This window comes from Hippoglossus stenolepis, chromosome 16 (genome assembly GCF_022539355.2).
Source record: "Hippoglossus stenolepis isolate QCI-W04-F060 chromosome 16, HSTE1.2, whole genome shotgun sequence".
NCBI lineage: Eukaryota > Metazoa > Chordata > Actinopteri > Pleuronectiformes > Pleuronectidae > Hippoglossus > Hippoglossus stenolepis.
The window spans coordinates 65,798-78,297 of NC_061498.1; the positions used below are offsets into that span (position 1 = coordinate 65,798).

A 12,500-nucleotide genomic window follows, 5' to 3' on the forward strand; every position below is an offset into this window, starting at 1 on the left:
CCCTAACCCCTAACCCTAACCCATAACCCAAACTTAAAATTATAGGATATTTACCATCCTAAGAGGGAGTTCTCTTTATTAAGATCCTTTTATAATATAAAATTCCAAACTCAGCAAAAACCATGAGTAAGGAGTGTACACACAGACTACACCTGCCCCACAGAGAATCAGCTCTTGAGATCAATCCATGGAGAAATCCAAGATGAGTCTGTTGTAACAATACTAAAGCATGTCTTGCGGTGTAAGTGACACAGAGCATTGCTCAGAAGTTTCCTGGAGTCGTGCGGTGTATGGGGCACAGGAACTTTTTAGGGAGCTCCATCATTCCCAGTGGAGGACTTTTTGAGCTTTGAGGTTTGAGCTTCACGGCGTGTGGCCTTTCTCCAAAACCAACAGAAGGATGAAACCGATGTCCCAACCCCGACTGGGCACTGAGCAGAGTGAGTATGACTCAGTTATTTATCCAACTCCACCTACTGAAGAGAACCAGAATTTAAAGGATGTCATCCCCAGAGTCTCCACTAGGGGCTGAAACTCAGAGCCAGAGCCAGAGCCAGAGGCCTCAACAGGACCTTAATTCTAATCTTAACCATTATCCTAACCTTAATCAATACCTTAACTCTAAACCTAACCAGTTAATTCTACGCCTAAACCTAACCAGTTAATTCTACGCCTAAACCTAACCAGTTAACCCCATGCCTAAACCTAACCTTTTAATCCTTTATATTAATCTTAACTCTAATCCAAACCCAAACCATTTTATCCTTAAATATTAATTCTAATACTAACCAGTTGATCCTTAACAAAACCGTGAATCCTTTTCTAAATTATCTTAGAATTAGATTATAATAAAACTTAGTTGGACACACCCTGGGGCTTGATCAACACTTGGGCGGCCTTCCTCGGGAGAGGGTGTCTAGTGATGATGGCCGAAACACCCGATGATCCTGAGGTCCACTACTGATGATGTGTTCCATAATGTAAAATTAGGAAATTAAAATAGTATCTATAGAAATAATAGTCCAACCAACTCCGTCAAAATCAAACAACCAATAATTCAAACAATGGAATGAGAAGCAATAAATCATGAAATATCAATACAGAAAACAAAAACAGAAAGCACTTACAATGAAAGATTTAAAATATCAACAAAACTTAAACCAGTTTTTTTAAAGGAACAATATCCCAAAACAAAATAACGTTCATATTAAAAACCAACTCATATCAAAAGCCATTTCAGGCAAAGGGGATAGGTGAGAATGGAGAGTAGTCGATGACGTGCGTGGGCCAGTGCATTGCCTTTGACTCCCTAGTTCAAACTGCCCAGTCGTCGGACGAAGCAGGGGGAGTCATCGAGATATTTTTTCTAACCCTAACCCTAACCCTAACCCAAAATATCACCCAGAGGAATTTCTCTAATTTAAGATTTTTAATTATTTAATTATTTATTAATTGAATGATTGAGTACCAATTTATGTTAGTTTGTCAGACAAACACTACCCCTACTGGCACACTAAGGAAGAGATAATAATTAAAAACCACTCCGAACTGAATAAATAGAAACTTAATGTACTTCACAGATAAATCCAAGGAGACTATTAACCAATTGGATAAATAATTCATATAGATGAGTCCTACCTAATTCACTCTAATAGTTTGACTTGTTTTAGGTCACAATTATTCAATTTTAAACAAGTTTGACATGTTTCTCATAGACTCTTTTACCAGGAGACACACTTCTCCTGCAATGCATTATGGGATTGTTTCCTTAACATCACTTTTCTTAAAATATCTCTGCATATAAGCCACCCAAACTTAAAATTATAGGATATTTACCATCCTAAGAGGGAGTTTTCTTAATTAAGATCCTTTTATAATATAAAATTCCAAACTCAGCAAAAACCATGAGTAAGGAGTGTACACACAGACTACACCTGCCCCACAGAGAATCAGCTCTTTAGATCAATCCATGGAGAAATCCAAGATGAGTCTGTTGTAACAATACTAAAGCATGTCTTGCGGTGTAAGTGACACAGAGCATTGCTCAGAAGTTTCCTGGAGTCGTGCGGTGTATGGGGCACAGGAACTTTTTAGGGAGCTCCATCATTCCCAGTGGAGGACTTTTTGAGCTTTGAGGTTTGAGCTTCACGGCGTGTGGCCTTTCTCCAAAACCAACAGAAGGATGAAACCGATGTCCCAACCCCGACTGGGCACTGAGCAGAGTGAGTATGACTCAGTTATTTATCCAACTCCACCTACTGAAGAGAACCAGAATTTAAAGGATGTCATCCCCAGAGTCTCAACTAGGGGCTGAAACTCAGAGCCAGAGCCAGAGCCAGAGGCCTCAACATGACCTTAATTCTAATCTTAACCATTATCCTAACCTTAATCAATACCTTAACTCTAAACCTAACCAGTTAATTCTACGCCTAAACCTAACCAGTTAATTCTACGCCTAAACCTAACCAGTTAACCCCATGCCTAAACCTAACCTTTTAATCCTTTATATTAATCTTAACTCTAATCCAAACCCAAACCATTTTATCCTTAAATATTAATTCTAATACTAACCAGTTGATCCTTAACAAAACCGTGAATCCTTTTCTAAATTATCTTAGAATTAGATTATAATAAAACTTAGTTGGACACACCCTGGGGCTTGATCAACCCTGGCGGGGCCTTCCTCGGGAGAGGGTGTCTAGTGATGATGGCCGAAACACCCGATGATCCTGAGGTCCACTACTGATGATGTGTTCCATAATGTAAAATTAGGAAATTAAAATAGTATCTATAGAAATAATAGTCCAACCAACTCCGTCAAAATCAAACAACCAATAATTCAAACAATGGAATGAGAAGCAATAAATCATGAAATATCAATACAGAAAACAAAAACAGAAAGCACTTACAATGAAAGATTTAAAATATCAACAAAACTTAAACCAGTTTTTTTAAAGGAACAATATCCCAAAACAAAATAACGTTCATATTAAAAACCAACTCATATCAAAAGCCATTTCAGGCAAAGGGGATAGGTGAGAATGGAGAGTAGTCGATGACGTGCGTGGGCCAGTGCATTGCCTTTGACTCCCTAGTTCAAACTGCCCAGTCGTCGGACGAAGCAGGGGGAGTCATCGAGATATTTTTTCTAACCCTAACCTTTAACCCCTAACCCGACCGGGACATATCCAGAATGGTGGACATTAGACCCGGTGTGGGCACACACTCCCCATTCTGTTTATTAACACTATAACAACTGTAACATCAGTTTAGGAGATGGTGTTTAGTGATGATGGCCGAAATGCCTGATGATCCCGATGTCCACTACTGATGATTTGTCCCCTAATATAGGGTTAGGAAAATAAAATAGACTCCAATAAATAGCCCAAACAACTTCACCAAAAAACAATCAACAAATCAAAACAACAGGAATTAAAACCAAACAAGCAATAACCTCAGGTCTTCCATAAAAGAATACAATATTAGCAATAAATACCAGAATCAAAAGTCCAAACTAACCTCGACAAAATAAAAAAACAAATATACCAAACAACAGAACAGAAATCAAACAACTAATGACAAAAACATCTTAAAACAAACAATTAACATCCCTTTAAAAAGATTGTAACCAAATCAAACAAAACCCAACCTTCTAGGTGTCCCATAATAGAATACTAACAAATGATAATAGTACTAAAACCTATAGTCCAACCTACAGGCCGGCTTTGGCTGAGGGGGTAGAGTGTTTGTCCTCCAACCAGAAGGTCGGCGGTTCTATCCTCAGCCTTCCCCATCTGCATGCCGAAGTATCCTTGGGCAAGATACTGAACCCCTAAATGGCCCCTCGTAGATGTTGAATAAACTAACTGTAAGTCGCTTTGGATAAAAGCATCTGCCAAATGACATGTAATGTACAACAAACCAATAAACCAAACGAAAATCAAACAAATCAATAAATTCAAACCGGAGTCAAACGAATATCAAAAACATTGAAGGAAGCAAAAACCAAAACGAAGAGAAAATTCTTATTACAAAACCATTTTAAAAGGTGAAGGGGATATGTGAGAGTGGAGATGACGTGCGTGGGCCAGTGCATTGCCTTTGGCTCCCCATTTTAACTGCCAAGTCATCGGATGAAGCAGGGGGAGTCATTGAGATAACTTTTCAAATCCTATCTTTCCCTATGTTGATTTTTATATATATTTGTGCATATACTTATCTAATTTTGCTTGTTCTGTATCACTCTCCTTTAATAGAAATTTGAAATGCTTATATTTACCATTTACCAGTCAACTTGGTTTTCCCATACCCACTTAACTTAGGTATAAGGGAGTTTAATGAATAGTACTGGTGGGAACAAGTGTGTGTGTATGCGTGCGTGTTTGAGATGACACTTTATCTGACCTCTCATGTTTCAGTACAGCAGGCGACGAAGGCGAGGCCAGCAAACACGAGTGGAAGAGAGACAGACACTTATAGTGAGAGACAGACAGGTGGACAGACAGGTTTCTTACACTCTGATCTTTACTTGAATGTTTTGGGAAGATACAACAGAAACAGGTCAGTGTGAACCATCGACTGTTTCTGTGATTGATTAACTGTGTGAATCTGTAATGATGTAACTAACTATTTTTGAGTATATGTGAGTTTACATGACAATATACCACAGAATATATATATATATATGGGAATGTGTATGAGTATGTGTGAGTGTCAATATGTAATAATGGAAATGATTACCACATTACTACCTTCAGCTTAGCGTAGCAGGTATGTTATGATGTGATGGGTCATGACACAGGAAGTCTGGTGGATTATCACATATATGTGGTTACTGAAAATATATGTTATAGCAGTGATGACAGAGAAGCTAACAGTTAGCTTAGCATCTGTCAAAGGATCTTAACTAACATTTGTCAGCTGGCATTCAGTTAATCAACAGACACTTAGAAACTGAAAAGTCTGAACTCCCATTGTTTGCTTTATTTTAAAACAAGTGACTTTTCATCATTAAAAAACTATGTCTGATTAAACGTTTCGTGTTTTTAGTCATTTAGTCAGATGACAAGTCCTTTTTTCATTTAAACTGTTTAGAAGACGATCAGTTTCATCACTTCAGTTTCTTTAAAGATGACTTTGTTTGAAAATGATATATTCTTATCGATATCAAATATATAGTTTATAAACATTAAATATACAGTGATCTGATCTCTGTTCATCAGATGGTGATAAACACATCTATATACTGATCAGTCACACTGATTCTGGAGAAACTTTGTTGTGTTGACCATTTGATGGTTGAAGCTGAACTTTGTTTCTATAAGTAAAAAAAATATATGGTTATTTGGATAAATGTTTATGAAGCAGTTGAAGTGTGTGTTCAATGATCAACCTTTTCAAGTGTAGATAAAACAAAGTGTATGTAGACTGATTTCAAACATCAGGATTTTATCTGGACAGTCCCCCTAACCCTTAGCCACATTGAGCTGATTGGACGAAAGCTCAGGATGAGACACTACTCAGACTCTCGACTGTCACAGAATTTAATTTCACACAGTCATCATATGAAACTTGATCAAACTGGAGTCATGTTGAGCTGTTACCACATCTCAGTTTAATCTCTCTTTCGATTTAGGAAACTGTTTTCACTGCACACAAACAGACAATTGATTTAATGATTTGAAAAGTCATCATGGTTTTCAGGCACATTTAGAGAGACACCAGCATAACAGTGAAAATATATTCCACTAATATGAATTTTTCAGAAAACAGAACCCTGATGTTTCACCTCAGAAAGTACAGATGAAGTATTTTCATTTATTACTAAGAATGTTTTCAGATGAGAGCAGGTTCACACTGAGCACATGTGACAGGTGTGAAAGAGTCCACTCCGCTCTGCATCTGCCAATCGGCTTGTTGCTCCCTCACTGCGAGGGACAGCTGCCACTCAACTAAATCACAACTGTTCTGGCTCCTAAACGGTGGAACACGCTCCACATTGAATTCAGGACAGAAAGTCTACACATCTTCCACTGCAGACTAAAGACACATCTCTTCAGACTATACCTTGGATAAAAAAAATAAAAAATAAAAAAATATATATTTAGTAGCACTTATATGTCACTTACATGTTGCACTTTGTAGTTTGGCTTTCTTGAAGACAATTTTACGTTCTTGATTGTTGTTGTTCTGGGTTTGTTCCCTCATGGTTGATGCACTTATTGTGAGTCGCTTTGGATAAAAGTGTCAGCTAAATCAAATGTAATGTAATGTCTGGAGAAGTCATGATGAACTTGATGCTGCTGTAACATCAGCTATAAAAAACTGAGCTCCAGTTAAATATTCATATACCCTCAGTACAGGTGTGAACCTCTTTCATAATTTGATTTATCAATTATTGATTTTATTGATATTTAAAATTTTAAACTGAGGTTTCACAACAGGTTCAGTCGCTGCAGTTTAAAAAGCCAAGACCATCTGACCATCAGGACCCTTTGGTTAATTTAGGTAGTTTAACTTAGGTTTGGTTAGGGTGGTTAGGTGTTTTTTCTGTTATGTTATGTTTTGGTATGTTTGTGCTTGAAAATATTGAGCCTAATTAAGGAAATCTTACTGAATTAATTAACTAATTTCATACAAATAGATGTATTGTTTTATGGTGCATCACATGATTCAGGAAAACTTGTCTGAGTTTACAATCAAAGTTCATGTTTTTTCAGATCTGTTGTAAAAGTCAGATGAAATTATTCTACCGTTACTTTTGAGTTTTTCACTCATGGATATTGTATTTTATTAGTTTGCATTAAATTGTAAATAAACATACAATATATTCATCATAATCATATCAGTATAATTCTACACACACACTCAAACACACACACACACACACACATATATATATATAGTTTTATTTTAGTTGAGCTGACAGAGAGGGAGAGGAAATGCCGAGCGTCTCTGACTGAGTCCAACAACATTCTGCCATCTAGAGTTACACACACACACACACATACAATCACACTGATACACAAACACACAGATGCACATTCACACACACACACACATGATCAGAGTGGCAGCTGTGGCTCAGGAGGTAGAGCGGCTCATCCACTAACCAGAGGGTTGGCGATTTGATCACCGTCTCCCTCATTCTGCGGGCTGAAGTGTCCTTGGACAAGAAACTGAAACCCAAATTGCCCCTGACGGCTGTGCCGGCAGTGTATGACTGATATATGATGGAGATAATGCTGCACATAGACGCACTGTATGAATGTGAGGGTGACTGGGTGGGAAAGCAAAACTGTCAAGCGTATAAATAATAGCTATATAAATACATACCATTCACCATTTATACATCTGCACAATAATACACAGACACTCAAAGACACACATGGATGTGTGTTGCTGAGACTTTTCTCTATCAGTATCTCTATCTGTAAATCAGGCTTACATTAATAATTCTGGCTTATTTAAGTATATGATCCGTTCCATGACTCTGGCTTTGGTTAATTCCTGCTCAGTCACCATGGTAACTTGTGCTTCAGAGCTAGCCTGCTCCATACCAGAAATGACAATTCATTTATGAAATGAAAACATGTCGGCTGTGGAGAAAAATTAACAGCACGTGAATAAGATGAGTTTGTAATAAATTCTGCAGCTTCTGATACTAATCCTGACATTGAGCTGACTTTGTTAGATCAGTGCTAAGAATTTTCTCTTCTCTGTCTGTGGCTTCACTCCCTCCTCATCACTTCATTTTTCACATGTGCTTGTATAATCCTCATCTGTTGTATAAACTCTCGCATTCATGGAGCTCAATGATCATCTGTTGACCTGCTGCAGAAAAACACACCACACAGGTTTTTGTGACTTGAATCAGCTTTGATCAGACTTGGCTCAAGTCTTGGTGTTGAGTTGAGCCTGAAGTGGAAATTGAAGCTAAGTCAAACTTGACCTTTTCACTTAAATCAGGATTAGTTTGGCCACTTTGATGGAATACCCCTCTGTTCTGAGTGTGTTTATATGTGTTTATAGAGAGAGAGAGATAGACTGTATATGTGATTATACAAAATAGGGTATTTGTAGGTAACATTACCAGGGAGGGGGCAAATTCGATTTTTAATCCATTTCATTTCTATAAATTTTATTTATAAAGTCCATATTAGCAAATCACAATTTCTAACCCTAACCCACCGTCTCTTAAGACTGTGGGATTACCCCTAATACATTTGAGTGGCTTCAAAAATAAATGTATTGAATCATTTTTCTGACCCATTTCTTATTTCTATGGTGATGTGTTTGAAGTCATGTGATCATAGATGCATAAATAATTTGTGTCCTTTGTGCACATGGTCATACATGTTTTACAGTTTTACATGTGTGTTTTTTAACATAAGATATTCCGTTGAAGTTTAACTCTTTTAACGTGTTTATATGTTATGTGTTTTGTTTGTATTTTTATGTTAGTTTTATCCCTAATCCCTCTAAATGTCTGACTCAGAGAAGAATCCAGATCTTTTGGTGATGAGGGCCGACGCCGGTGTGGATGAGCTGTAAACAACAACACTGATCTTTCCACAGCAGAGTTTATACGTCATGTCCGGCCTCCTGTTCGTGAGACACTTGTTACTGTCGCTCTGTGGGAGCATTTCATAATACCTCGGATCTCAGAGCTCGGCCCTCGGAATGACGTCATGCTTCAATAACCCAAGTTGAGAGCGTTCCAGTTGCATAGAAACATGTTTAAGTTAGCCATCTAGTCATTGTTAGAAAAAGCAGTACATAATATGTGTGTATTGATAATTTTTAGCCTCCTGTAGCCTAATATTTGTGGGAAACAGCCGAGTCAGAGAGAGGAAGGTTAGGTATCAAAAACAAGAAAGAATAACAGAGTTTTATATACATATATAGGTACGCCTATATATATATATATATATTTATATATATATATATAGCTGTGTTCGTGTTGTAGTGATTCCTGTGGCCTGTATGAGGTGCTGAGACATCAGGTTTTACAGTGTATATGTGTCGACGGCACTTCATCAACTTCATCTTCATCATCATGATGTAAAGCAGATGTCCTCACATTCACTTTATCTCTACACATTCCTCCTCCTTTTTTTTCTGTTGCATTTTAACACATGACCACACCCCTCTTGTTTTGCCTCACCCGTTTTTATTTACCTCACCCATGACCCCACCCCCTGACCTCAGGTCAAAACAATCAGTGAGGAATCAGATTCAATCAACAAGAAAGCTAAACAATCAATAATTACTCATGTCTCTGTCTTGTCCAAAACTGATCTTTGAATATTGTTTTTTTAGAACTTTTAAACACCACCTAACCTCATCACACACACACACACCTCCTCCTGGAGAGGATATAGATCTGCACCAGAAGAAGATGAGTCTGAAAAATATCATCAGGGAAAACAGACAGGAATCAAGTGTGTGTTTGTGTGTGTGTGAACTTTTACTTATTATATTATATTTGTGAGGACCATTTTGAGCATAGACCTTATGGAACGACGACATTTTTGGAGAGTGAGGACCTTTTGGCCAGTCCTCAGTTTGTCAAGGGGCTGTTTGAGGTTTAAGACTTGGTTATTAGGTTAGAATTAGGTTTACATTAGGGTTAGGGTCAGGCATTTAGTTGTGATGGTTAAGTAGAACCCATACTGGCAAATGCATTGGGACTGTCCTCACTAAGATAGGGTTAGTACAAGAATGTGTGTGTGTGTGTGGGGGGGGGAATGAGCTGGGTCATCGTACTCTGTAACTTTACACTGGAGGGTCAAACTGAAGACCTGCAACAGCTGCTGCCATAGTGACGGGTAGGGTGGGGTCAAATCTGGCACCATGCACAAGTGTGTGTGTGTGTGTGTGTGTGTGTGTGTGTGTGTGTGTGTGTGTGTGTGTGTGTGTGTGTGTGTGTGTGTGTGTGTGTGTGTGCACTGCTGGAAACCTTTCAGGAAACTTCTTAGACTTGTGAACTTTGATTTTTTGATCTGAATTTGTGTGTTTGTCATTACAGTTACACTTTTACACATTTAATGTTCAAAACTTTTAATGTCTTGAACTTTTAAATGTTCAGTTTGTAGAATGTAGTGACACCTAGTGGTGAAGGGTCAAGTTGCAGCTGAATACCCCTCACCTCACCCCCCCCTTCCAAACATGAAAGAGAACCTGTGGTAGCTTCAGTCGTCATAGAAACTCAAAAGATTTACTTTGTCCATTCTGGGCTACTGTAAAAAACATGGCTGCCTCCGTAGAGAGGACCCACTCCTGATGTAAATATATAGTATGTAAATATAAATTATATATATATAGTATGTAAATATAAAGTATTTATATATAAAGTATTTATATATAAAGTATGTTAATATAAAGTATGTAAATATAAAGTATGTAAATATGAAGTATTTATGTATAAAGGGCCCATTCGAGGGTAAAGAAAACAACAATTTGAACAAATTAAATTGAAACACACTGATGTTCTCTGTTCCACGTGACATCTGTTCACTTGTGTCCGTCCTGGGAGACGGATCCTCACATGTGTCTCTGAGGTTTCTACCTTCTTTACCTGTTAAAGGTTTTAGTAGTTTGACTCTTGTTGAGGGTTAAGAACAGAGGACGTCTCACCTTGTTAAAGCCTCTGAGACAAACTGGGATTTGTGAATATGGGACTATAGAAATAAAATTTGATTTGATGTTGATTTGAAAACATCACTGGGATTATTTTATATTCAATGTCTGCCAATATATCCTTTCACCTAAATCTTCACACACTAAACTTTAATGTTTTAAACTTTTAATGTTTAAAAGTTTAATTTTTTTACACTTGTAATGTTAAACCCAAACCATTTATTGTTCAAAACTTTTATACCTTTAATGTAGATTTATGTTTGTGAAGCTTTGAAAATTTGATATTCAGGTTGGACTTGTTGTAGCTATATATATTTGTGTAGTGGATATGTTTTATCTTCATTGGTTCTATATTTTCTGTATTGATTTCTTTTATATTGATTTTTGTTGTATTTATTTGTTTTATAGCTATTTGTTTGTGGAACTTTTTATTTGCCTTGTTCATTAATATCATAGTTGGTTACACTTTTATTTCTTTGTTTCCTGTTATATTTTTTAGTTTTTTTGTGTCTCTTATTTCACTTCCTGTCTTTATGTAGTTTCCTGTGCAGTTGCTCTGTGAAGGTGGAGTTCAGGCAGCGCTGCATGATGTCAGGATGGCACCTATGCTGCCCCCTCTTGGCGTGGAGGTCTTTAGACGCTTTACACCTGCTTCACTAGAGGAAATCCAACAGCGACATGAAGCTGAAGAGAAAGAGGATCAGAGAAGGAAGGAAAAGAACATCGAGGTATATAACATATTGATTGAAAACTAATCAAGTAATAAATACACTTACAGTTAATTAACATTATACTGTAAATTGATATTTGAAAAACTGAACAAATGTGACCGCTGGATGACATCAACCCTCTTGGACGTGTCACATGATGTGATTATGAAAAACAGAAGAGCCTCAGAATTAGCTGAAATGTTTCTGATATGCTGCCTCTCTCACTGACAGGTAGCAGAGGAAGATCTTCCTAAACCAGCAAGTGACCTTGAGGCTGGGAAGCCCCTACCATTCATCTATGGAGACCCCCCCCCTGGGCTCCTCAACAGCCCATTGGAGGAGCTGGATCCCTTCTATCAATCACACAAGGTTTCTGTTGAGATAGATCATGTGATGAGGTCATGAAGGTTACAGTCATAGTTTGTTTTTTTTTCTTTAGTCTTTCACAGTGCTTTTGTTTTGTTGATTTAATAAAGTTCTTTTGTATGATTCTCTGTCTGCAGACGTTCATCGTGCTCAGTAGAGGAAACATCATTTACAGGTTTAATGCTGAACCCGCCTGTTTCCTGCTTAGTCCATTCAGTCGTTTGAGAACCTTCGCCATCAGGATACTCATCCATTCATATCCTTTGTGGTGTCACACATCCGTGTTCTTCATTTTAAACAAAAAGTGAAAAAGAAATTTAAAAAATCCAAAGCTATTCACCATCAGCCAACCAGGAAGCAGCGCCGGGGGATGTCATTGTTGCTCCTGATGAATATACAGATAACTTTGATTGTATCTGGATCAATAGCTGTGCCACAAATTGATCAACAGGATATTGATCAATGATTATCTGATCATGTTCCTTAAAATAGAAAACTTTATTCAGCTTATTCATCATGATGACGATTATGACAAACTGTGTTTTCATGACGATGAGTGATCCGCCATCTTGGAGCAAGACTGTGGAGTGAGATACGCACACACACACACACACACACACACAAACACACACAGACAAACACCTAATATTTTGACATTTGAAGTTTTTGTTTTGTGTAACAGATACGTGTTTACGTTCATCTACACGTTTGAAGCAACAATCAAAGTTTTGTCACGGGGATTCTGTGTCGGAGACTTCACCTTCCTCAGAGACCCCTGGAACT

The 12,500-nt window shown here is 37.6% G+C and overlaps 1 protein-coding gene across 2 annotated transcripts in view; it reads left to right on the forward strand.

Annotated features, from left to right (window-relative positions):
• Window positions 1-4,415: 4,415 nt before the first annotated feature.
• scn4ab (sodium channel, voltage-gated, type IV, alpha, b) overlaps window positions 4,416-12,500 on the forward strand; it is a 28,242-nt gene continuing 20,157 nt past the window's right edge. For both annotated transcript variants that reach the window (XM_047343914.1, XM_047343915.1), the window contains exons 1-6: window positions 4,416-4,560; window positions 11,181-11,369; window positions 11,583-11,720; window positions 11,855-11,973; window positions 12,215-12,304; window positions 12,400-12,500. The exon at window positions 12,400-12,500 is cut by the window's right edge and continues 28 nt beyond it. In XM_047343914.1, coding sequence (XP_047199870.1) covers window positions 11,238-11,369; window positions 11,583-11,720; window positions 11,855-11,973; window positions 12,215-12,304; window positions 12,400-12,500 — 580 coding nt within the window. In that variant the 5' untranslated portion in view covers window positions 4,416-4,560; window positions 11,181-11,237. The remainder of the gene's footprint in view (window positions 4,561-11,180; window positions 11,370-11,582; window positions 11,721-11,854; window positions 11,974-12,214; window positions 12,305-12,399) is intronic.